This window comes from Chiloscyllium plagiosum, chromosome 2, assembly GCF_004010195.1.
Source record: "Chiloscyllium plagiosum isolate BGI_BamShark_2017 chromosome 2, ASM401019v2, whole genome shotgun sequence".
NCBI classification, from domain to species: Eukaryota; Metazoa; Chordata; class Chondrichthyes; order Orectolobiformes; family Hemiscylliidae; genus Chiloscyllium; species Chiloscyllium plagiosum.
Genome location: NC_057711.1, coordinates 37,418,187 through 37,445,868, shown reverse-complemented (window position 1 = coordinate 37,445,868; position 27,682 = coordinate 37,418,187). Strand labels below are relative to the sequence as shown.

The 27,682-nt window shown below is 42.2% G+C and overlaps 1 protein-coding gene across 1 annotated transcript in view; it reads left to right on the top strand.

Moving 5' to 3' along the window:
- The window catches only part of LOC122558882 (isocitrate dehydrogenase [NADP], mitochondrial-like), an 87,138-nt gene that overhangs the window by 54,146 nt on the left and 5,310 nt on the right, over positions 1-27,682 (top strand). Inside the window, exons 7-9 of the mRNA XM_043707791.1 lie at positions 7,383-7,534; positions 20,505-20,617; positions 27,198-27,295. Coding sequence (XP_043563726.1) covers positions 7,383-7,534; positions 20,505-20,617; positions 27,198-27,295 — 363 coding nt within the window. The remainder of the gene's footprint in view (positions 1-7,382; positions 7,535-20,504; positions 20,618-27,197; positions 27,296-27,682) is intronic.

Below are 27,682 nucleotides of genomic sequence, written 5' to 3'. Positions count from 1 at the left end.
AAGGTCTGTTTTCCTGCTGTATGACCTTTTGAGTGTGCTGTTCAATTTGTTGTGTATGGTACACTACGCTGCCACTGTGTGCCAATGGTGGAGAGGGTTAACATTTACGGTGTGGTGTCAGTCAAGTGGGCTGATTTGTCCTAGTTGGAGCTGAACTCTTACAGGCCATTATTCCATTATATTCCTGATGTATGCGTTGTAGATAGTGGACAGGCTTTGGGGAGCCAGGAGATGAGTTATTCACTGAACAATTTGCAGACTCTGAAATGCGCTTGTTGCCATTGTATTTATATAGCTAGTCCAGTTAAGCTTCTGGCCAATTGTAACCTACAGATGGTGATGGTGGGTGACTGAGTGATGGTAATGTTGTTGAATGTAAAGGGAAGCATTTAGAGCCTCTTGTATTGGGATGGTCACTAGTCAGCACAAGCCTAATGTTGGCCAAGTTTTGCTGCATATGTGCTGCTTCAGTGTCTGAGGAGTGGTGAATGGTGCTGAACGTCATGCAATCATCAGTAAATATCCACATTTCTGATATTGTTAGAACTTAAGTACATATGATGGAGGGAAAGTTAGTGGTGAAGCAGTGGAAGATGCTTTGGCCTAGGACACCATCCTGAGGAACTGCAGCTGTGTCTTGTAGATGATTGACCTCCAACAATTGCAACCATCCTCTGTTGAGCTCAATATGGCTTAGTCATGAAGTTTTCTCCCCAATTCACATTGCTTTAAATTTACTATGGATCCTTGAAGTTCAAATTCTGCCTTGATGTCAAAGCAGTTACTCACATCTTATTTCTTGAGTTCAGCTCTTTGTCTTTGTTTTGACCAAGCCTGTAATGAGCTCAGGAACCACGTGACCCTGGCGGTGTCAGTGAGCAGTTTATTGCTTGTGTCATTTGCTGGCATTGTCAATCAACACCTTCCATCACTTAGCTGATGATGAGGAATAGACTGACAATATTGGATTTGTGCTGCCTTTTGTTGACAATAAGGACATCAACCTGATTTGTATCAATCATTTGTACAATGGATGAATGTTCTTCCATGAATGGACACCAAACACAGGATTTTATGAGATCCAAGTGAGACAAAGTGTAATTCTGGGTAAGGAGCACACAAGTGCCTTGGCCAATTTTTCACATAGTTGGTCAGATGCCAGAGTTGCAGCTATATTGGAACAACTTGATTAGGGGCAGAGCTAGTTCTTGAGCACAGATCTATAATACTGCCAGGAAACTGTCAGGCAAGTAGCCTTTACAGATTGTACCTACCTAATCTGTCTTTTTCGATCTGGCAACCTCTCTGGTCTGACACTTGCAGTGGCTCTGTTTTTCTCTGTAGTGGTTCTGCACTAATATTTATTCATTTTACTTTTTGTTACACTTTGTCTAGCTTGGATCTCATAAAATCCTTAGTTTGGTTTCCAATCATGGAAGAACATTCATCCATTGGACAAATGAAGTCAGGTTGATGTCCTTATTGTCAAACGTTTGTGCATTGGATATACTTAATCTCCAGTGGTCTGGCAAATTCTCTGATCCGGCAAAGGTCCGGTGCTGTGTCTGCCAGGTTAGGGAGGTATTTGCATCAATCGTCCTGTAATAAGAGCTCTAAGACTACCACAGGCTTGTCCTATCCCTTACCTTGGCAAAAGACAGCACCAAAGTCAAAGGCTGGAAGCCCATACAAGTTTTCTTTATCTGCTTTTCAATTATGTTAGTTTTCTTCCTCTTCTGGATATTTTACAGCTAGTATAGTAGCTGCATTAAATATTATTTTGCATTGTATGATTAGACTGTGGTCAAGTCTCCGATTAATTTAAGTAATCCCTGTTGTCTGTGCTTTCATAGGCCTACAGAAATTACTTTGAAATTCTTCCTTCAGTGCTGTTCCTTAACTTTATACAGTGTGCTGCTCCTCTGTGGGAGTACCTTCCAGATATATCTCAGGTGTTCAGACAGTGCTGAATTGCTCAAGGTTCATTCATTGCTGTGTGGTAATCAACTTTGCACATCCTTTATTCTATTTAATTTCTCTATGAATACTTTGGTACTCTTTAGTTTTCACTCTCTTCTTCTTTCTTCTTTCTCTCTTCTTTCTTTCTTAGCGAATCTTGATCTCCTCTCACCACTTCTTCCTCTCCCAGCGTCTGTCCAAGAGACCCAGTCACTACCAGGATTCATCATTGCCAAGGCTCTAGACTGCAGGTTCCTAACTGATAGTTAACTCAGCTGACTGTGGGAAAACAGCACGCTCATAGAGAAAGGAAACAACTTGGAGGATTTGAGCATGATGATTCACAAATGAAATTTGATGGTGATGATCAGAAGGTATATACCTTATTTAAATTTATAAATATGTTGGCAGAATAAAGGAGGCACTAAACTAATTGCCACATTGACCAGGGTGAATATGGACATAAACAGAGAACTTTCTGGAAATGTTTACCGGCCCTGCTGGGAGGGAAAGAGGCAGTAAGTTGGGTCACAATCTGAGAGAGAGCCTTAATTCTGGGTAGGGAGCACACAAGTGCCTTGGCCATTCATGTTGTTGCTTCTCGGAGGCGTCTGTTAAGAAGCTGCCTCTGTGAGCCCTGTTCACTTTAATAATAAGAGATAGACAGAAGCAGAAGACTCAAATAAAGGGACTGGAGTGATGTGAAGCCAGCAATGCGATCAGGACACACAGTACTGCTACATAAGGACCACAAGGGTCCTCAACATGGCATTCCCTGACAATCTTCAACTTCAGGAAGAGGTCCAAGATCTCCAGGAAGATCCCACTGGCACCTCAAGGGGGTGGCATGGTGGTTCAGTGGTTAGCAGGGAACAGCATGGTGACTCAGTGGTTAGCACTGCTGCCTCACCACACCAGAGAAATGCATTTAATTCCAGCTTCGGGCAACTGTCTGTGTGAAGTTTGCGAGTTCTCCATGTGTCTGTGTGGGTTTCCTTCACGTGTTCCAGTTTCCTTCCACAGTCCAAAGACATACAGCTTAGGTAGATTGGCCATGCTAAATGTATAGGCCAGGTGGGTTGGCCATAGGAAATGGGGTGAGGGGGCTGGAGCTGGGTGGGATGCTCAAGTCTACTGGATTGGTGTAGACTTGATAGACTGAATAGCCTGTTCACACTGTCATGATTCTATGAATACTTTCTCCCGGTTGGAAAATTCCTGGGCCTAATTTTGGGCAAATAGACTCTGCTGCATTGACTCTAATACCCACAAGATCACTAGGACCTTGTATTCCCACTACATCAAAGTTCCCTAAAGGCTAAACAGGTTAGATGAGCAAGATTTATTGTGCTAGTTGCCACTTATTTGCATAGTCTAAAATCTATCTATATTCCTCTTTGCAACATATTCCCACGCTCTTTCCCCCCACCCCCCCCCCCAAATCTTTGCGTCATTGGTGGGTTTAGCTACCATGCATTCCAAGGTGTGGAAATTCACCGGGGGCTTTTAGTGGGCAGGTGGACAGGCATCACTCCTTCAGAGGTACTCCTTTAGAGGTACTCCTTCACTGCCTGATAGAGGGGCCTAGTATTGGGCAGAGGGATGCTGTTGAGAGCCACCTCATTTTCCTTGCTGCTGACCCTCCTCAATACTCCAATTGCAACACAATCCCGAGCCTTTCAATACCCAGCTGCCATCAGGAATGTCCATCCCCAATCCTGTACCTCAGGTGAGTGGCAGGCTTGACTCTGGGACAGACCTGCCACTGGTCTATTGAGTGCATGAGTGGCACCTAATTCAGTGGGCATCGCCGAAAAGAAGCAAGACAGGCCTCTCTCTGGCTTAACCCCTGTCACATTCATTAAACATCTCCCAGTGTTTCTCATTGTTGGGAAAATTAGAAGCCATCAATATAAGATTGTCTTCAAGGTAACAAACATGCAATTCAAAACTGCTTTCAGTTCTGGTCACCCTGCCAAAACGAAGTGTGTTGTGAAACTTGAAAGGGTTCAGAAAAGATTTACAAGGATGTTGCCAGGTTTGGAGAGTTTGAGCTACAGGGAGAGGCTGAATAGGTTGGGGCTGTTTTCCCTGGAGCGTCAGAGGCTGAGGGGTGACCTTATAGAGGTTTATAAATTGTGAGGGGCATCGAGAGGGTGAGTACTCAAGGTCTTTTCCCCAGAGTGGGGGAGACCAAAACTAGAGAACATAGATTTAAGCTGAGAGGGGAGAGATTTAAAAGAGGACTAAAGGATAGCTTTTTTATGCAGAGGGTGGTACGTGTATGGAATGAGCTGCCAGATGAAATGGTGGAGACTAGTACAATTACAGCATTTAAAAAGCATCAAGAAGGGTATATGAATAGGAAGGGGTTAGAAGGATATGGTCCAAGTGCTGGCAAATGGGACAAGACTAATTTAGGATATCTAGTTGGCATTGACAAGTTGGACTGAAGGGTCTGTTTCTGTGCTGTACAACTCTCTGACTCTATAATGCTTCCACAAAGCGTGGTTGAGTGTGTTGAGAATAATTAAAGTACCATTGCCTGAAAAATTTAAAACAGGCCCAGTCCGCCAGCAGAGATGAGCTAACTTTGAAAAGCTACACATCCCATCCAGAACTCATAATGTTTCTGTTTTGTGTACTGCCTACATTTTGTGCTTTTCTTTAATTTTATCCTGTCCAATTGCCCTACTCCCTCCTCCTTTGTTGTGACATTAGCTGCATTTTTGTGCAAACAGATGAAAAGTACTAATTTAGTCCCTTAGCCAATGCAAGATTTCCTTTTCAGTCCCTAATCGACCTCACCCTTCCTTTGACTATTATTTTGACTTTTACTCTTTAGATGTTTAGAAAAGACTTCAGTGTTCTTTTTAAGTTACCTTCTATTTGCCCTTGTATTTCCTTTGTCCGCTCCCTGCACTTTGTGTTTTGCTTCACTTAAACAAATTAACTTCTTTGTTCTGAATTTTTGAGCTTTTATTTTACATCTTTTTGCCCCCTCGGCTATTCTGTTGAAAAAATTGTGCTGCTTTTTAGGTGTCTGTAACACTGCTTAATTCCTCACTGCTAAGTCAAAACAGAAATTGTACAAAAAGTATGTGTGAAATCTTTCCCCAGTACAGAAGTAAATTAGATTACTCTTTACTTGCCATCCAAAAAGAAGCAATATCATTACCAGATCATGAGCCAGATTATAAACATTCCAAGGTCCCTATCATCTCACGTAAGTCTCTGTTCCGCCCTTTGCAGTTGAATCTTTAACTTTCTGACACAGACTGCAATTTGTGAGAACAGGCACCAACACCTTTTCACCTCAACACTGGCACTCCACAAGGTTGCATACTCAGTCCGTTGCTATACTCCCTGTGCACTCATGACTGTCTGGCCAAATTTTGTCCTAACTCCATCCACAAGTTAGCTGGCCACATTACTGTAGTAGTCCGATCTCAAACAGTGATGAGACAGAATACTTGGTGGCAAGATAACAATCTCTCCCTCGACATCAGCAAAACAAAAGAGCTGGCCATTGACTTCAGGAAGCGGAGTGGAGGGCATACCCGTATCTACATCAATGGGGGCTGAGGTGGAGTATATTGTCAAGAGCACTAAGTTCCTAGGAGTGATGGTCCCCAACAATCTGTCCTGCTCCACCCACATCAACACGACAATCAAGAAAGCACAACAGTGCCTCTGCTTCCTCAAGAGGCTAAGGAAATTTGCATGGCAGGAAGGGCTCTTACCAATGCACCATAGAAAGCATTCTATCTGGATCCATCATGGCTTGGTACTGCAACTGCTCTGCCCAGGATCGTAAGAAACTACAGAGAGTTGTGATAGCAGCCCAGTCCATTTGCAAAGAAACTTCCCATCCACTGAATCCATCTGCACTTTCTGCTGCCTCAGGCAGGCAGCCAACATTATCAAAGACTCCTCCCATCCCAGTTATAATCTCTTCCATCAAGGCAGCTTAAGCACATATACCAACAGATTCAAGAACCACTTTGTACTCGCTGAATGGACCCCTCAAATTTTAAATTTAATGTTGACCTCACTATTTGTGCACTTTCTCTGTAGCTGTAACATTTTACACCTTGCTCTGTTTTATTATCCTTATGCACTTTGCATGGTATGATGTGCCTGTACCGCATACCAAACAAAACATTTCACTGTACCTGTGACAATAACAATCAAATCATAATTCAGGAAAGAAAGTGAACATAGAAGTCAGCCTAATATACGCAAGTATAAAGCACAAGGTTATTCTTTTCACTATTTTTTCTCCCTTGATAGCATTGACTTCTTACTGGTGTGTGGTGTAACAGCTATTAGCACCTCAACCTAACCTTTTATTCAGGTGAGCTTTGAGTGCAAAAGTTGGCAGGTATTAGATCATGGAAAGGCAGATGAAGTTTGAAACTCAGTTGATGCTGGGTCAGTTACTAATTGAAAATTACTTTTTTTTTGTTAATGATGGTATGCAGTGATATTAGATGGAGGTAAGTATATAGAATTAAATTGCAGATCAGGCATGATTCTATTGTCTACCAGGAAAGGCTTACGGCCTACTCTTGCTAGTGCATTTCAGTGGAAATGTTGCAACTGAGACTAATCAAGGCTACAGTGGTAATTGAGGAATTACATTACCATGAATCATTTTTTATCTTTGCTACCTAACACAATGATGCTGATGACTACACAAGGCTCTCATTACAAACTATATGCCTCAGATTCTATGTGGCAGCCCATCAAAAATTGATGAAGGTTTATAAAGGAGGAAACCCAGGTACAAACAATCGTGAAAGATCTGTTTTGTAATTCTATTTTTTTTCTCTTGCCTCCCTGCAAAGACTATTTTGTATTTGACAATGCACAGGTTAGTGCTTTTCCGTCTACACTTGAGAGCTTATAAAGTGGTGACAGTGTAACTGTGCAGACACAAGGTTTCCAGCAGAGGTCGTTCTTGGAAACGGTGTGTGAAAATCTTCACCATTTAGTCCAGCAATTCAACACTGACCATCTGGAGCTTTTACCATTGAATATGCAAAGTAAATTTTGCTTTCAGCTGGATGTATGTTGTAATCAGATCCTGAGATTTAACTACAGAAGTCCCACTGTTAAAATACTTGGACAATGCACAATCTTGACTTCCCGTTGTGTAGAGAAACCAAATCAAGCAAATGTACCAGAACAATCTTCAATATGGGTCCCATATTTTCACAAGGTCACTTCTGCACAAGTTCTGTTCCTTTGTCTGCATAGACTAATACAATAGCATTTTACTGAACTGTGAACAGTTTAGGTTTTTACTGCAAAGAAGCAGGATCTTACTAGAATGTGTGACAGTATGAAGAGTCTGTGGTTAATAATGATTGATATTTATCACATTGTTTGATTTTTGTCTGGTCATCTTTGTTCCACAGACATTACAAAGCAGCTTTTGATAAGCTAGGCATCTGGTATGAGCATCGGTTAATCGATGATATGGTGGCTCAGATGCTGAAGTCCTCCGGAGGATTTGTCTGGGCTTGTAAGAACTATGACGGAGATGTTCAATCTGACATTCTGGCACAAGGTAATTCTCATTAAAGAGAAACAACTGTTTTTTTGGCTTAGCTACTTAAAGTGCTTGCTATGTTTCAGCTTATCAGCATACTCCTTATTCATAGAACTTTTGCCAAAATACATTCATTTTAACTGGCTATTAAATACACAAAAACATCTGCAGATATGTGCAATGATTTCTTTTTAAAAAATGAAATGAATTACAAAGAATGTGAATAAAGAGATGTCACCTATTAATTGAAGACACAGATAGGTTTTTAGTTCTGGTGACATCAGTTGCTGTAAATAGTCTAAGTATGATATTACTTCTATGGGAGATTTTATTCCCTGCATCTTTTACCTTTCTACCCCTTTAAGAGACTCCTTGGCAGCTCCTTACAAGACCAAACTGTCCTAAAATCTCCTGATGTTAGTGTGTGTGAGATTTTATTTAACGATGGCATCTGTCCATCAGATGATGTGATGAACTGCACCCAGTGGGAGTGCAGGTCATTCCTGGATTTCAGAGTCTGGGAGATAGTCGAGGCTCATTTATTATTGGTAACCTCTTCTGCAGCTGGCACAGATGATTTGTGTTGGGCCAAGGTCAGCTGAAGGGCTTTCCTTTCAGCAGGTCTTCTTTCTCAGCCTTTGGTCATTTCTTTAGGCCTGTACGTTTTCTCTTGCTCCCCATGTCATGGGGAGCAAGCCACTCTGGTCATTTCTGATCCCTGAGAGCTTAAAGTCTCACTTATAGAGGCATTTGTATTGCAGATGTTGGTGACCTGCTGGTTTTATGCGAATAGCTAGCTTGCTATAGAGCATGTCTTTAGGGATGTGATCATCATCCATTCAGTTCTCGAGATCCAGCTGATAGAGTCACCATTGACTCTATCACCATTGACTCTGGGAATGCCTGCATGCTAGTGTACTTCTACCTTTGGCACTCTGTCCTGCCAGGAGGTGCCCAGAGATGGCAGCACAGTGACTCAGTGGTTAGCACTGCTGCCTCACAGTACCAGGGACCCGGGTTTGATTCCAGCCTCGGGTGACTGTCTGGATGGTGTTTGCACATTCTCCCCGTGTCTCTGTGAGTTTCTGCCAGGTGCTTTGGTTTCCTCCCATAGTCCAAAGATGTGCGGGTCAGGTGAATTGGCCATGCTAAATTGCCCATATTGTTGAGGCATTAGGTGCCTTAGACAGGGGTAAATGTAGAGAAATAGGGTAGGGAAGTGGGTTTGAGTGGGCTACTCTTCAGAGAGTCAGTGTGGACTTGTTGGGCCGAAGGGCCTGTTTCCACACTGGATATTCTAAAACTTCTAAAGGTCAGCAATTCTGTCAATGGCTCACTCCTGTAAAGGAGGGCAGCTAAGTCACAAACGTGTTGGACACAGGGCTTTATATTTTGATTAGTTTGCTGTTAGTCCACTCAACCTCTCATCTTTAACATGACAACTGTAGCCCAGGTAGCCTTGGTGCTGGTTTCGGCATCAAGGTATAGCCTGTGGTAAATGTCGATTGAAGTTACATGAAGCTGTTGATGAGCTGCAGTGTAAGGTTGTCAATGTTGATTGAGTTGATGCCCTAGCCAACAACTGTGGTATGCCTGACGCTGATTTTCAATTCAAACTCCTTGCAGGCATAGAACACTGATCTACAAACTGCTGCAAGTGAGTTTCAATATGGGTTCATCAGCAACCATGACTATGAGCTTACACACCTTGGTCTTGAGCTGACCAAAATGAACAGCTTGCTGTCAGCTCTGTCATGCAAGTAGACACGTTCATCGGAGTTACCAAAAGTGTACAACAGCAGCATAGAGAAAAATATGTGCTTTGATATGCTCCTGTGATATGGCTTGGGATACCTTGCTGCATAAAAGATGTTACATGAATGAAAGTTGTTATTGTAAAGAGGTTTTCTTTTTAATTCATTCATGGGATGTGGGCATCAATGACATTATTACCCAGAGGACAGTTAAGAGTCAACCACCTTTGCTGTGTATCTGGAGTCTCATGTAGGCCAGACCAGGTAAGGATGGCATTGTAGCGATAAAGAATTGGTAAAGACTCCATGACGGATTTCCATCAAATTGACTTCCTTCCCTTCTATTGCCAAGACCAAAAGTCGGTAATGTAACTTGGCAGTGACCTCTTCTGAGTTAAATTATAAAAAGAGTAACAGTTTTTTAGATTAGATTACATTACAGTGTGGAAACAGGCCCTTCGGCCCAACAAGTCCACACCGACCCGCCGAAGCGAAACCCACCCATACCCCTACATTTACCCCTTACCTAACACTACGGGCAATTTTTTAGTATGGCCAATTCACCTGACCCTGCACATCTTTGGACTGTGGGAGGAAACCGGAGCACCCGGAGGAAACCCACGCAGACACGGGGAGAACGTGCAAACTCCACACAGTCAGTCGCCTGAGGCAGGAATTGAATCCAGGTCTCAGGCGCTGTGAGGCAGCAGTGCTAACCACTGGGCCACCGTTACACCAGCAGTAGTTATCAATGAGCTGCCAAATTTTCAACTATATTTTGTTCTCTGCATTGGATTGATTCAGATAAGCTACCACCTCAATGTACCTGTTTGTCTCCCTCTGTGGTGGGAGACCATCCTGACTCTAGTAAAATGCTGGCAAGGTTGTAAATTCAGTTTACTGGTTAGGTCGTTGTCTAATCGTCTGCATTTGGCTGAGTTGCTGGTATTCCTGTTTTTGGAAATATCTTATGTTGGTGAGAAGACATCAGACTTCCATCATATTGAGTTGTACAAGATATTGCTATCCCATTTTTATCAAGACTGCTCTCCAAAATCACCCATGACCCTGTCTTGTTAGATTATCCTTTTTCATTTCTTTCTTCCCAAAGCATTTGATATGGCGACCAATGCCATTGACCTCTTGTTATTTTAGTCATAGAATTTTACAGTACCAAAGGAGGCCATTCAACCCATCATGTCTGTACTGGTTCCCAAAAGAGCTACCCAGCTGGTCCCATTCTCCAGCCCTATCTCTGTGGCCCTCTAAATCTTGAATTTCAAATATATATCCAGCTCTCTTTTGAAACCTCTGATCAAATTCACATCCACCACTCTCCCAGGCAGCACATTGCAAATTTTAACAACTCTCTGAATAAAGAAGTTTCTCTTCATCTCACTCCTAGCTCTCTTGCTGATAATCTTGAAATTATGACGTCTATTTACTGACATATCAAGTAGTGGAATCAGAATATTCTTCTTCACCCTGTCAAAATTTTGAACACCTCAATAAGTTCATTTCTTAATCTTCTCTATACCAAGAGGAATAAGCTCAATTTCTCTGATCTTTCCTGGTATCAAAAATCCCTCAATCCTACCATCATTCCAGTAAATCTCCTTTGCACACTCTCCAGGGCTTTAGCATCCTGCCTTAAATCAGGCACCCAGATCTGAATGCAATATAACAAATGTGGTGACCAGTGATTTGTATAGGTGTAGCATCACTTCCTTGCTTTTATACACTATGCTTCTATTTATAAAGCCAAGGAACCTATAAGTCGCCTTAACAACTGATTCAACTTGCTTGGCCACCTTTAGAGAATCATGCATAGGAACCTGAGGTCCCTCTATTCGTGTACAACATTCAAAGTTTGTTCAACTTTATGTCTCTGCCCTGTCAGAATTCTATTCCTATGTTTCTGTGTAACTTGTGTAATGTAGCAATTGCCTTTTATCCCTTCTCCACACATTATCTTAGCCTCCAATTCCCCCTTCATGCCTTGCACTTGTTTATCAGTAGGCTGTTCCATAAGTGACAACGTCCATTGGGACAAAGGGCAAATGATACTTAACTCCATCTCTCCTTTACTTCTCTCAAACACTCATCTGCCTCCATGTGGTCCAACTGCTTATTTAAATCAAATCTGAGCTTCCTCCAACTCATCATTGGGAAGCTCAAATTCATCATTTGCTGCAAACTCCAGTCCAGGCCGGCATGGTGGCTCAGTGGTTAGCACTGCTGCCTCACAGCACCAGAGTCCCAGGTTCTATTCCAGCCTCGGGCTACTGTCTGTGTGGAATTTGCACATTCTCCCCGTGTCTGCATGGGTTTCCTCCGGGTGCTCCGGTTTCCTCCCACAGTCCAAAGATGTGCGGGTTAGGTGAATTGGCCATGCTAAATTGTCCGTAGTGTTAGGTGCATTACTCTGAGGGAAATGGGACTAGTTGGGGTTACTCTTCGGAGGGTTGGTGTGGACTTGTTGGACCGAAGGGCCTGTTTCCACACTAGGCAATCTAATCTAATCTAATCATTACCACTGATTCCATCTCTTTGTCTACCCACACTCTTGCAATGAACAAGATCATTCAAGGTCATGGTATCCTGTTTGACCTTAAGGTGAGTTTTAAACTCAACACCTTAGAAACATAGGAACAGAGTATTGCCATTCAGGCCATTGAGCTTGCTTCATGATTAATATTATCATGGCTGATCATGGACTTCAATACCTTTTATCCACACTAGCCCCAGAGCACAATGCACCATTCGTAATCAGAAATCTATCAATCCATACTTTTAAATATTTTTTAAGGCTGAACATCCATTGCCTTGAGGGTAGAGAATTCCAAAGATTCACAAATTTCTGAGTTTAAAAAAAGAATTATCTTGATCCTAAGTACTATCCCCATTATTTTTAATTTGTGCTTTCTTGTTCTGGATTCTCAATTCCAATTAGGGGAAATATCTGACCTGCATCTACCTGTCTATCCTGTTTATTCCTTTCAATGGTAAGTTTCAATGAGATTACCTCTCATTTTTTAAAACAGGCCCACTTTGTCAAATCTCTCTTCATACTACAATTCATCAAACATGCTCATTTCATCATCTGCTAAATGCCCCTACCCTTTTAGAGAAGGAAATCTTTCATCGTTATCTGGTTTGGCCCATATGACTTTAGATTCACAGCAATGTGATTGATTCTTAACCCACCCTCTGGGCAATTAGGGATGGGTAGTATAAGACAACCCTATCCTATGAGCAAAGCACAAAATATAAATCCCCTCCCTTTGTTAGCTAAGTCTTCAGCTACCTCAAAGCTGAGCTTTTAATGTTGAGGTCTAAACCTGTTCAGTTCTGCACATCACACTGTATTTTTCAAAATCCATTACCTTGATTTCTCTTCCCTTTCTAATTGCTTATGACTTAACATCTACTTTCATGTGTGTTGAGAATTTTGCTTCTGTTACAGGCCCTTACAATACATGCAAATTGTTCTAACTAAAATGGTATTCATCTTACAATGAACTTCAAAACCTCATTGATGTTCTCAGTTAATCTATTTGCTATCCATCAAGAGGGATGAGGAATGTGACTTTCATTCCCTCATGTGAAAGGAAGTCACTTTAATGAAGAAGTAGTGAAAATATTATAAAGATCCCTTAACCTGAAATAATGTTATTTCAGTATATGTGGATGTCAACCGGAACTCTAGTTTTGAGGAGCTGTTGACACTAAATACAGTTGCTTTGAAAAGGAATTCAACCAAATTGACGTTCATCCTCCCACCACTCACAATAGATGGTTATGGAGCAACATGTTTGTTATTTTCCTACTTTATTATGAACTTACTAATTTATGGTCTTCGTTACAATTCTCAGCAAATGCCACAATTATCTGCCTTACAAAGTGTTCCAGTCAGCCAGGCCTGAGTTCTTGCTACCGTGTTGACTTTGAGAAGAATGTGACTGAGTCTGGCAGCAAGTTGCAGTTCCCTCCCTTTTGCTGAGTGTGCTTTGCTGAGTTATATTTTGTCACAGGTCTTGCAAGGGAACAAGGTGGAGGAAAAACAGAGAAAAGGGTGGTAACTTGTAGGGATTTTAATTTTGGCAGTAACAGCAGTCAAAAGTCCAGAACTATTAGAAATTTGTTCTTATGGAAAGAATTTGGGAAATTTCTTTCATTCAATAAGATTAATAAATCAGGAAAGTCTCTGACAACTGATACAGATAAGGCATTCAGTGGGTTTGGATTCAATTTAGCTCAAGTTGGTTTGGGAAGAAGAATTCTGTGAATGCTCGATTGTAAATGGTCACTGATTTAGAAGTGGAAAATGTCACATGATTCTGTTTAATTGAGTAGCTCCCAAAAGCCACAGGATGATTTGCAGAGAAAGTGAAAAAATGTCATGGGTGCTCTTTTTGAGCCAGAGTGGTTGATGAAACAGAAGGTGTATTGCATTGTATTCAAAGAATCAGTAAAGCATGTGGCCATGCACCCTATCAGGCTTGTACAATATTAGACCTGGAAGTGGTGAGGGTAAAGACTGTGCAGCTTTGCTGATTATGTGGGGTGATGTTGCTGTTATGGGATATGGGCGTAACATTGGGCTTGTGGCTGTTTCACTGCATTACATACAGCTTTGGAGGTGCATGAGTCAGCCCTACAAGTTGCACAATTGAATTTCTTTCAAACAAAATTCCCAGCTATGCAAGATAATTAGTAGGCAAGTGGTTGTGGGCACAGGTTTGGGTGAAATGCCTAAACAGGTGGTATAGGTTGGAAACGCTTTCAGGTTTCCCATTCCCGTGTACCGAAATGAGTTAAAAGTATTCATGGACCTAATTAACTTCAGCCTTTCATTCTGACTTCAGCAACCTGCTTACTGGTTCCATGATCTCTCTACAGCTTGCCATGCTTGCAAGAGGAGGAATGATCTCTTACAGAAACTGACCAGTTGGGGGTGCTGCAAGCACTGAAATCCTTCTGATCAGACTTGGTGTGCAACATTTTTGGAATTGCTTTCAAGTGGCTTGGAGTTAACACACGTGTATCTTGACCTCTTCACTGTCAAATATCACTGGATAATTACTTGGGCCTCTGAGGACAGGGAGGAATCAGACATACCCACGGCTTCTACTGCTGCACTCAGGGCTGCCAAAGAAATCTCTGCTAGATGTGTCCACACACATTTCACTATGCACGTGTGCGTGCCAACAGCAGGGAGTTCTGTCCAAAGCTCTGTGCCCTATTCCTATCTCTAAATAACCCTCAGCACCTCTCATTCCAGCAGCCAATCAGCTATCATTACACTCCTACCCTTGCCTTCTCATAGTTGTCATGGTTACCCTTACAACTTCAAAACTAGTTTCAGTAAGTTGAATTTAAATTCCACCAGTCGATATGGAGAGATTTGACTCCATGTTCCCAGAGCATTAGCCTGGATTACTAGATCAGGAACTTAGCATGTGCCACCATCTCCCCATTGTGGAGGCTAATCTTATCCACAAGGGCATTGTTGTAAGAGTTTTTCAGGTTGGTGTCCTAGGCCTAACATTGTCAGCTTTATCATCAATGTTTTGCCATCTTTCATAAGGTCAGAAGTTGGGATGTTGAGGGCTCTTGTGGTGCGGTGGTAGTATCCCTAGCTCTGAGCCAGGAGGCCTGGGTTCAGGTCCAGAGGTGTATCATTACCCATCTGAACAGGTTGACTAAAAATATCCAGAAGTGGGGATGTTTGCTGATGATGATATGGTGTTCAGCACCATTCTCATCTTCTCAGGTACTGAAACTGACCATGTGCACATGCATCAAGATCTAGACTACATTCAGACTTGTCGTGATAAGTGGCAAGTCACATTCAGGCCACAAAAGTACCAGACAATGTGCATATCCAACAAAAGGGAATCGAACCATCTGTTGATCTTAAATGGCATTACCATCACTGAATCCCCTATTCTGAGGGCACCATTGACCAGAAGCTGATCTGGACCAGTCATACAAACAAGAACAGGTCAGGGCTGGAAGGTGTCTGATTAACTAAGTAACTCACTTCCTAACTCCGTGTCAACTTTTGAATGGAAGGCACACATAAGGCATGCTGTTTGCTCCTATTTGATGTGTGTAGTTGCAACAACACTCAAGAAACCATACATAATCCAAGACAAAACAGCCCATTGATGAACAGTTCATTTGCCATTTTTAACCCACACTCCCTCTGTCTATTGGTGAACAATGGCAGTAAAGTGTACCTTCTACAAGATGCAGTGCAACAACTTGCCATGGCTTCTTCAGCATCACCTATCAAACCTATGACCTCTACAATCCAGAAAAATATAAGCAGTAGTGTAATGAGAGAAACATTATCAGCAAGCTTCCCTCCAAGCTAAACACCATCTGGAATTGGAACTTTGCCACCGTTCCTTCACTGTCACTGGGTCAGTGTCCTGGAACTCTCACCCTGACAGCACCTTGGGTGTTGTTCCTGTCAGATCAGGAGGGGTGTATTGGCCCTCCTGTTTTCACTCCTGGATTGGCAGCAACAGTGTTTACTGTTCTTTTCATCATGAGGCTATACCTCCCTTTAGTAAGAATGGGATCAGTTAATGTCTATTGTATCATTAAAGCGTGAATTACAAGGTTTTCATGAGTGAAACAAATAGCAATTTTATTATCTACTAACCCTGAAAACAAAATAAAAATGTTACATCAGGCATATATGCATAGGAACAACATTTTCAAAGAAGGTAGTGTGCATTGTAAAAGGAAATTAAAATGAAGTACATTTTAAAGTCCTTAAAGTAACCTTGAGGCGTAAAGGGTTTAACCTGAGATCATGGTTCTTTAGTTATAGTCATATATTGGACCAACTCATCCATACTGACTAGGTTTCCCAAATTAAACCACTCCCATTTGCCTGCATTTGGCCCATATCCTCTAAATCTTTCCTATTTGTGTACCTATCCAAATGTGTTTTAAATGTTGTATCTGTACCTGCATCTACCATTTCCCCTGACAGTTCATTCCATAAAGGGACCATCCTCAGATTCCTTTTAAAATTTTCCCCTCTAACCTTAAAAATACACACTCTGGTTTTGAACTCCCCTACCCTGGGGAAAAGACCTTTGCTGTTCATTTATCTATGCCCCTCAAGATTTTATAAACCTCTATAAGGTCATCCCTCAACCCTTAACACTCCAGGGAAGAATGTCCCAGCCTTCCCAGCCTCTCCTAATAATTGAAATTCTCCAGTCTCAGTAACATCCTTGTTAATCTTTTCAGTACCCTTTCCAGTTTAATCACATCCTTCCTATAGTAGGGCAACCAGAGCTATACACAGGCCTCACTAACGTCCTGTACAGCTGCAACATGACATCCCAACTCAATAGTCTGAGCAGTGAGGTTGGAAACTAGAGAGCCACCACAAGACATTAGCAAGTTTAAAAGAGCAGTTCAACATTTCCTGACAAACAGAAACAGCACGAGAAGGCATGGGGCAGATGTGTCTCAGTAAAACAAAAGATCAGAGGCATTTTTGGGAGCAAAAAAATACAGACATCCAGGTCCCAAAGCAGACAGATTGAAAGGGCTCACTGTTCGCAAGCCATCGAGAGCCATGAAAAACATTCCAAGGTGGTAAAACAATGGGCTTGATACCCCCAATTGGTCAAGCCCTTGGAAAATTCACAAAGGTTATCCGCAGTAATAGCAAATATTTCAGACCTGCTTGCATTCTTGGTGCCTGACTGTTTCTCACCAGTATGTGTTGTCACCAGATGCTTTGACCTTTTAGCGGGGCTGAGAGAGCTTTCTCCAGTTCTGAGGTCATGCATTAATCTCCCAGGCTGTGCCAAAAACAACTTGCTGAAATTCAACTGGTGTGTCTATTACGGTGTTTAAGTTCGTTGTTCCTAAGCTTGATAATTACAGGTGACATCTTTCATCTCGAGTCAGTGAAACTTATCATGCACATGTACACACGATTAGAAAGTAAGGGTTTCTTTACACCTGACTGGGAGCACTAGTTTTGGTGTCTTTTGATAAAGATGTCAATTTCAGTTCAGATGATTTTGTTTATTCCACTTTGGTTTCATAAGCTTGGCTGACCCAACTGGTGAGCTGATTGCTTCATCATTTTAAGTCAGTGTTTTCTAAGTAGTTATTTGGCAGTACAGAACTTCAGTATTGTTGGAAAAAAAGACACATTTTGTCAAAACTTGTTGATGGCACTCATCGGGACAAATCATAAGAAATCCTAAAGTAGAGGGAAACCAACATTTGTACTGCATGAAGGGACACTGCTTTTTTATTAACAAGTACACCTCTCTTATTCATAGAGACATTGCCATTGGAAATGTACAAGTTAATGATGAATGGCAGTTAACTGCCAAGCTTTGTTTACATTTTAAACAAGGCAGATTGACTTTGATTTGCTTGAGAAATAAACTAGCTATCACTTATTAATTGTGTTGAAACAGGCACCCATATGTATACACATTCTCTTGTGTTTTTCTTTCACTTTAGTATATCACGCGAACAGTGCTGATGAGCACAAGATGAAAAACTTCAACAAAATGTCTTTTTTCAACCATGCCCAATATTTTCCTTTTAAAACCATCTCAGTCCATGGAGCTTGAAGGTGTGAAAATCAGATTGTGAAGTTTGAAAATCAAGGTCCTTTTCGATCACTATTCTGACAGTGTACTACAGTTGTAGGACTGCAACAATTCAAGAATGTCCCTCATCAACACCGTCTTGAGCACTATTAGGGATGAGTAATATATATACAGGCCTTGCTGCTAGTGTGCATATCCTGTGCCCAAATGTGTGTTTTTTGAAAAAAGGGAGAATTCAATCAGTTGTGTGTTAGTGAGCCACCAAGGGGAGGTTATGCTGTATCTCCTTCAGAATTGCAGCAGAGCATAGGGGAACGCTCAGGGCAAGCATTGCACTTAGCTCTATATGCCATGCCCGATTCTCCATGCAGGTGACCACTCTTTACATTGGTGCAAACATTAGTGTAAATTCCTGAGACAACATAGCATGCTCAAGATGGACTCCTCCAATCTCTCTTAAAGCGTATGCACTGTCTCTGGAAATGCTGACAGCAGCAAACACATTCCCTATTACTGAGCTACAAGTTTATTTTCATTATGACCCGTGAGGACCCTCGGGGTGGCACGGTGGCTCAGTTAGCACTGCTGCCTCTCACAGCACCAGAGACCGGGTTCGATTTCAGCCTTGGGTGACTGTCTGTGTGGAGTTTGCACATTCTTCCCATGTCTGCGTGGGTTTCCTCTTGGTGCTCCAGTTTCTTCCTACGATCCAAAAATGTGCAGGTTAGGTAAATTGACCATGCTAAATTGCCCATAGTTTTCAGGGATGTGTAGGTTAGGTGCATTAGTCAAGGGAAATGTCGAGTAATAGGACAGGGGAATGGGTTTGGGTTTCGGTGTGGACTTGTTGGACCAAAGGGCCTGTTTCCACACTGTAGGGATTCAATGATTCCATGAGGATCAGCACCAGTATCCAAAAGACCAACACTCAAGAGTGTCTTGTGACATCTGACAGAAACTCACCACTGTTCTCCTGATTCCCCAGTGCCTGTTCCTTCCCACATGTGATATGCTCCTCTGGGTGAAGCACTGGTGGTATGGCCCATTTTTTATTTATGTGTTTAGGTTTCCTCTGCTTAGTGACATCATTTCCTGTGGTGATGTCACTTCCTGTTCCTTTTATCAGGGGGTGGTAAATGGGTCTAACTCGATGTGTTTGTTGATAGAGTTCCGGCTGGAATGCTGTGCTTCGAGCAATTCTTGCGCATGTCTCTGTTTGGCTTGTCCTAGGATGGATGTGTTGTCCCTATCGAAGTGGTGTCCTTCCTTATCTGTATGTGAGGATACTAGTGAGAGTGGGTCATGTCTTTTTGTAGCTAGTTGATGTTCATGTATCCTGGTGGCTAGTTGGCTAATCTCTTTGCTAATCACCTGAGTGATACGTTGGTAATCTCCGGTGTCCTCTTCCATTTGTGGAAAGCAGATTCATCTGTGGTTCTCTGCCTCTCTTTGTAGCCCTGGGTTTTCATCTGTAATGTGAAAAGCCAGAGGGTTATGGATGTGAAGAAATAGGATACAACATTTGAGGAATATTACCTGTGAGGATTGGGGGTGAGAGAGCATTAGGATGTGGCTGAGGATATTTGTTGAGATGCAGATTTGAGGTGAAGACAGGAGAGAAAGGGTTGTGTTTGACAGCAAGCTGTGTCAGTCAAAGTGGTAACCTGTCAGGGAAGGTTTGGAATATGAAACATTGATGGCTAGGAGTGATACAGTGATACTTTTCTTGTGCTGATGAGGTTTTTAAGTGCGTTAAAGCACTGGATCTTGCAGGTGAGAATCACCCTTCCTCCTGTTGTTCACTGCCTCAGCTATCTCCAGTCATAGCCTTGCTTCATTTGGCAGACTGGCTTACCTCATTGTTTCTCAGGGAAGGGACTGTCTATCCTGACTCTGACAACATTGTGGTCACCAGGGAGGGGCCTGAGAATTGGAGGGATGGGTATCTTCCCGCATCTCCCATGAAGCATTTAGTTTCAAACAGCCACAGTAAAGCGTAACCTGCAGCCTCTAACCTGATACTTAGGTCCCACTCTTTGGTCAGGAATTAAATAATTTAACATTCTGCCCATGGAATCTAGGGAGTTTAAACAGAAGACCACAGTTGAGTTGCTGATGAAAGCTGTGTGTCGTTTTGAATTCTGACTTTTAAGTCAGTTTTGTTCTTTGCAGTTTTTCTGGTTAACCTACTATAGCCACTGTTACCTTTATATTTGATCATTGTTGCCACTTAAATAAAATTGTCAAAAATGGCAAAGGTTTGAATTACTTGGAAGTGCTGAGAACATTTCATAGTTTAAAAAAGGATGCCAAGATTATAAGGGACCAACTAAAGGCAGGTGCAAGAAACACTATCTCCAATGATTGAAAGACTATGTCTCCATTCTCCAACAATAACATTCACTGTTGAATATGAAACTGTGCAAAAAGCAAGTGTACATAATTAATACCAATTACAGAATGGTAGGATGTTTTAGAAGCAGGAGTTTAGACGAGTGCATGAAGATATTTTCAATTCTATTTTATGTTGGCAGGAATATATTTTATGGCTGTTTGGGTAAGACTCACTAATACTTGGCATTGTAGAGTGTGTAGCTTTGTCACATTAACATTGTTTCTCTGCAGGTTTTGGTTCTCTTGGACTGATGACATCAGTGTTGATTTGTCCAGATGGGAAAACAATCGAAGCTGAGGCAGCTCATGGAACAGTCACTCGCCATTTCAGAGAGCACCAGAAGGTCAGTGCCCCTGCATATGGGAACTAAAAGATAATGCAGCACAGGATGTCTTATCCATTAGTCTTCCCTGACAACTAAAACTAGGCATCAGCATATACTGTATATACAGTAGATATAGTCTGCCAGCACCTCATGATATTTATGTTTTTGTTTCAACTTATAACTGTTATTATTTTCAAAGTACTCATACCTGGAATAAACTCAGACTTATGCCAGTTGATTATTTTAACTGGGACCAACTTTAATGAAAATGAGTGTCACTTGTTCCTTCCCATTTCTGTTTTCCGTGAGCTGTTAACTTGTTCCCCTTTGCAGTGCTTTAAGCTTGATGTTTGCCAGTCTGTTTCCTATTTGTGTTCCCAGTTGCTGTGAATTCACACATCCTGCAGCTTATAGGGAACACTGGTTTGCACTGTCATAAGTCACCCTATTATTATTACAAAGCTGTGATATATGAAGCCATGCAAATCACTTTTGTTTGATTTTTTTTCACTCCAAAGAATGTTGTAAGTTCTTCCATCTGTAAATTTGCCACCTGATGTGGCACAATTTTTGTTTTTGAGAAAGCAGGCATTTGTCCACCCTTGAGTGCTGGTACCCCAATAGATGATCAAATGTGGAGGATCTGTTCAGTGTTGTCAGGGTCGGGGACTTTCTTCAAAATTAGATCTGACAAATTGTCATCTTCCGCTTGAGTTAATTGATGAGTCTAAGTCACATTTGACTATTAATGCATACGCATGAGTCTGTTTCAGTTTCAGAGGCTGCTATTTGATGTTTCTTCAGGCCCCAGAATTTTCCAATGATGAATAAACCAAATTTTAAGAACAATTCAGGGAGTAGCGCATTATTTGGAAGACACTTATTTCAGCTTCAAATATGCACACAGGTGATGACAGACTGAAGAAGGTGCTCCAATGTTTAGAAGGACTGGAGTTTGGGTGAAAGCGTACAAATGTGAAATGTTTCAAAATTCTCTAGGGTATTTCAGTAACCAGATTGATAAACATGGGTTACATCTCACCCCAAGTATGGTACAAGCAATCTGTTGGTCCATCTGTTTAAGGTTTTGTATCTTCTGCCTGATGAAGACTAGATTAGATTACTTACAGTGTGGAAACGGGCCCTTTGGCCCAACCAATCCACACTGACCCTCCGAAGAGTAACCCACCCAGATCCATTTCCCTCTGACTAATGCACCTAACATTATGGGCAATTTAGCATGGTCAATTCACCAGGCCTGCGCGTCTTTGGACTATGGGTGGAAAGTGGAGCACCCGGAGGAAACCCACGCAGACACAGGGAGAATGTGCAAACTCCACACAGACAGTCGCCTAAGGCTGGAAAGAGGTTTGAAGAGATCATAACTGGGGTGGAAGGGACCTTTGATGTTGGCTGCCTTTCTGAGGCAGATGGAGTCAACTGATGGAAGGTTGGCTTGCGTGATGGATTGAGCTGTGTTCACAACTTTCTGTTGGGATCCCTCATTGTTGATATGAAGATCTAATTGCTACTACAGTCTGAACTTTCAGGCATTCCTACTCTGGTCCTCCACATAAAACAGAGGAAAATACAATAAAGCTCCCTGTATCATCTTGCTTCAAATGAAGCAATAAGGATACAGGCCACATTGTTAAGTGTGCTCCTGTTAGACAAATGTTCAATACAAATTGAAGTTAAGGTCAGATTGGTTTTGAGATTTGGAACAATTGTCAAGGGAGAGGCAATGATGTAATGATTTTGTCACTGGACAAAGAATCCAGAGACCTGGATAATGCGCTGGGAGTCTGGCTTTGAATCCCACCATAATAGATGGTGAATTTTAAATTTGAATGAAAGAAAATCTAGAATTCAAAGTCTAAAGCTGGCCATTTAGCTGTTGTTGTGAAAACCCAGCTTGCTGAAGTCCTTTGAAGAAGAGACACATACCCTTAGTTAATCCATTTTACGTGTAACTCCTGACCTACAGCAGTGTGGCCGATTCTTTCCTGCCCTCTGAAATGGCCAAGCAATTAACTCAATTTTTAAACCAGCGAAAAAGCCTCAATAAAGGAAGAGAAAAGAATGGACCATCTAGCATTGGAAATGACAGTGGCAGAACAGCCCTGTGGACTCTGCAAAGTCCTCTTCGCTAACATCTGGAGGCTAGTCCCAAAGCTGGGAGAGTGGTCTCAGACTACACAAGTAATAGCCTGAGATTGTCCTGCTTAAGGAGTCATACCATGCCATTTCCCAGACCACACCATCACAATCTCTGGGTATGTCACATCCCGTTGGCAGGTTGAACAGCGTTTCATGGTGATGCTGAGAGTGACAAGGACTCCTGAAAACTCTTGTTTGTGGACTTCATGTCCAATCACTAAGGGTGGTTCAGGAGCACCACAACTGACTGAGCTGGTCAAGTCCAAATAGACATTGCTGCGCGACTGGATCTGTGACTTGTGGTTAAAAAACCAACAAGAGGGAAAAGCAAACATAAAGCAAAGAACCATGGATGCTGGAGATTTGAAACAAAAATAGAAAATCCTGGCACAACCCAGCAGATCCAGCAGCATCTATGGGGACAAAGCAGAGTTAACGTTTCGAGTCCGGGGACGGGATAAAGGAGGATCTCCTTGATCCCATCCTTACCAAGCTGCCTGCTGCAGATGTATCTATCTATGCACAATTACTTCACAGTCTTTGTGGTGACAAATTCCTGCCTTTATATTGACAATATCCTGCACTGTGCTGTATGGCACTATCACCATACTGTATGGGATAGATTTCAAACAGATCAAGCAACTCAAGACTGGGCTTCCATGAGGCATTGTGGACCACCACCAGCAGCAGAACTGTACTCCAACGCAATCTGCAACCTCATGGCCTGGGATATCCCCGACTCAACCATTACCTTCAACCCAGGGCGTTAACCCTGGTTCATTGAGTGCAGGTGGGCATTCCAGGAGCAGCACCAGGCAAACCTAAAAATGAGCTGTCAGCTTGGTGAGTCTACAACACGCAAAATATCCAAACACTTGCATGCCAACCCACGTTAACAGCAAGTGATAGATAGAGATAAGCAATTCTACAACCAATCCATTAGATTTAAGCTCACAGTCCTGCCAGATCCGGTTCAGTTGAATGTCCAGTTGTGTACAACAGAACAACTCACTGAAGGAGGAGGCTCCACAAATATCCCCACCCTCAAAGATTGGAGAGTGCAGCAAATCAATGGGAAAAGTGAGGCTGAATCATTCACAGCAATCTTCAGCAAAGTGGATGATGCATCTCAGCCTTCTTCAAAAGCCCTCAGCTGCACATATGCTAGGTTTCAGCCAATTTGATTCACTCCTCGTGATATTAAGAAACAATTCAAGGCACTGTTTACTGCAAAGCCTATGGGCCCTGACAACATTCTGCAATAGTACTGAAGACTTGTGCTCCAGAATTTGCCACTCCCCAGGCTAAGCTGTTCCAGTACAGTTACAACACTGGCATCTATTCAACAATGTTGAAAATTGCACGGGCATGTCCTGTACACAAAAAGCAGGACAACTCCAACACGGCCAAATAGCACCCCATCAGTCTACTGTTGATCATCAATAAAGTGATGGAAGGGGTCATCAACAGTACTATCAAACAGCACCTGCTCAGCAACAACCTGCTCAGTGTTGCCCAGTTTGGGTTCTGCCAGAGTCACTCAGCTCCTGATAGAACATAGAACATTACAGTGCAGTAAAGGCCCTTCAGCCCTCGATGTTGCACCGCCCTGTCATACTATTCTGAAGCCCATCCCACCTACACTTTTCCATGTACGTCCATTTGCCTGTCCAATGATGACTTAAATGCACTTAAACTTGGCGAATCTACTACCAATGCAGGCAAAGTAAAGAAACTACCTTTGACATCTGTCTTATACCTATCCCCCCTCACTTTAAAGTTGTGTCCCCTCGTGTTTGCCATCCCCATACTTGGAAAAAGGCTCTCCCTGTCCACCCTATCTAACCCTCTGATTATCTTGTATGTCTCTATTAAGTCACCTCTCAACCTTCTTCTCTGTAACAAGAACAGCCTCAAGTCCCTCAGCTTTTCCTCGTAAGACATTCCTTCCATACCAAGCAACATCCTAGTAAATCTCCTCTGTACCCTTTACAAAACTTTCACATCCTTCTTATAATGCGGTGACCAGAACTGTACACAATGATCTCATTATAGACTTGGTTCAAACATGGGCAAAAGAGCTAAATTCCAGAGGTGAGACGAGTGTGACAGCCCTTGACATCAAGGTTGCATTTGCATAAATGTGGCATCAAGGAGCTCTGGCAAAACTAGAGACACTGGTAATCTGGGGAAAATTCTTTACTGGTTTGTGTCATAACTGTTTATGGGCAGCACAGTAGCTCAGTGGTCAGCACTACTGCTCCAGGGACCCAGGTTTGATTCCAGTCTTGGGCTACTGTCTGTGTGGAGTTTGCACATTCTGTCCATTAATTCTGTCTACGTGAGTTTCCTCTGTGTGTTCCGGTTTCTTCCCACAGTCCAAAGATGTGCAGGTTAGGTGAATTGGGCATGCTAAATTGCCCAGTGTTCAGGATGTATAGGTTAGGTACCTTAGTCAGTGGTAAATGTAGAGTAATATAGTAGGGAAATGGGTCTGGGTGGATTACTCTTCAGAGGGTCGGTGTGGACTTGTTAGGCCAAATGGCCTGTTTCCACACTGTAGGGTTTCTATGATTCTGTGATCTGGCACATAGGAAGATTATTGTGATTGTTGGAGGTCAATCATCTCAGCTGCAGGACATCTCTGCAGGAGTTCCTCAGGGTAGTGTGCTAAGCCTAACCATCTTCAGCTACTTCATCAAACCCCCTCCAGAAGTAGAGATGTTCACTGATGATTGCACAATGTTCAGCACCATTCACGACTCCTCAGACACTGAAGCAGTCCATGTTTAAATTCAGCAAGACTTGGACAATGTTTAGATTTGGTCTGACAAGTGGAATGTAATATCCAGGCAATGGCCACCTGCAACAAGTAAAACCTAACCGTCGCCTTTAGAAATTTAATAGCATTGCTAAGCCCTCACCCCACTATCAACATTCTCAAGTTCACCATTAGAGTGGTGCTGGAAAAGCACAGCAGTTCAGGCAGCATCCGAGGAGCAGCAAAATCGACATCAGGAATACCTGATGAAGGGCTTTAGCCCGAAACGTCGATTTTGCTGCTCCTCGGATGCTGCCTGAACAGCTGTGCTTTTCCAGCACCACTCTAATCTAGAATCTGGTTTCCAGCATCTGCAGTCATTGTTTTTATCTATCAAGGTTACCATTGATGAGAAACTGAACTGGACTCGTTACGTAAATACTGCAGCTATATTGCCTCTACTATTGTTGTGTCAAAATCCTGGAACCCATTCCCTTACAGAATTGTGAAGGTGCTATAGCAATGGTGTGGAGCTGATTGGACAATAAATACTGGCCCAGAAAGCAACACCTTTCAGTGTACTCTCGATCATCAGTAAAGTGATGGAAGGTCTCATTAATATGAGTGAATGAAGGAAACGATGTAACAATCACAAATTGGCAAATTTATTTCTTTGTGATACACCTTGCATTATGAGTAACAGAATACACAGCTGAATTGTTTATTAAAAGACACTGGAATGGGATTTTCATTGCTGAAGCCATATGTCGCGGTCAGTAGGGGAAAAAAAAACAATCTAGACAGCGCAATAGGGTAGTGAGAGAAAGAAGATGAACTTTCATGTGACAGAACATCATCATTACTGGTGACATGTCTGCTCAGGAGAATATGTGGCCTCGCACTTTAGTCAGAATGTTTGGCAGTGGTAAGGTTGGGTGTGCACATGTGGATCATGTTTACTTTTAGAAGTTCATGAAGTAGAAGGGAGTAGGGGAGAATCAAATCACTGCTTGATTAATTTGAAATCTGGGATATAAGTAGAGTACCTGGAGTTGCAAGTTGTGCCTGAAACTGGTTCAGATCTGAATTGGAATCAGACGGAAAGTCTGATTACATGGAAAATTCATTTGAAGAGCAAGGGAAAATACAGTCCTGATGGGAAAACCCTCTTCTCAGATTCAGGCCAAGAGAGGTTTTGGGCCTTTTACAAGTTCTGAAAATTCAGGTCAAGAAAGACACACTCTTAAGAATAGGGAAAAAATGATTAATTAGATTTGTAACTAAATGAAATGGGAAATGTATTTAAGTTGTATAAAGTTTTGAACATTATGTGAGAGATTCCTTAAGGAGAGAGAGGTGGAATAGCTCCCTTGATTCTGGAATATCCACTCCACCCTCCCCCCCGCCCCAGACCTATCACCTTCATCCCCTTCCCCACTGACCTATTGTACTCTATGCTACTTGATGCTGCCTGAACTGCTGTGCTCTTCCAGCACCATTAATCCGGAATCTGGAATGAACCACTTAAGTTTGATTTTCCATGTGCTTTATTGTCTCTTGTGTTGTCCTACAAGGATATCACAAATTACAGGTTAGTGTTGAATTATCAATCCCAACAATGCTCAGAACTGCATTCTGTGACTGTACAATGCTGTTTCTGTTTTGTTTTAACACCAGGGCAAAGCAACTAGCACAAATCCAATTGCCAGTATCTTTGCCTGGACGCGAGGGCTGGAGCACAGAGCGAAACTCGATGGCAATCAGCAACTTAAACAGTGAGTCTTTTCTGCTTTTCAAAGGATTCAATGTATTGAGAATGCTCTGAATTTTATAGGGAGACAATAACTGCATTTATTACTCTAACTATTACTCTGACTATTACTCTGACAAGTCGTGTATGCTTCACCTAGTGAATATAATGGGGAAGTATTCAAGATCTGAGGAGCCTTTTGTACGTATTGTAGTGCAAGTGCTGATTCTATTTGTTTTAGATGAATGAAAATAGGTGGATGGCACCCTGTCACTTCAGGCTACAAATCTGTTTTCTGATCACTCCAGTGAACCATTCTGAAAAAGTTCACAGTCGTACAAGATACTCTGTTCAGATTGAACTGGCTTTCCCATCAGATGAGATGAGAAAAGGCAGTCCCCGGTTTGTGAAT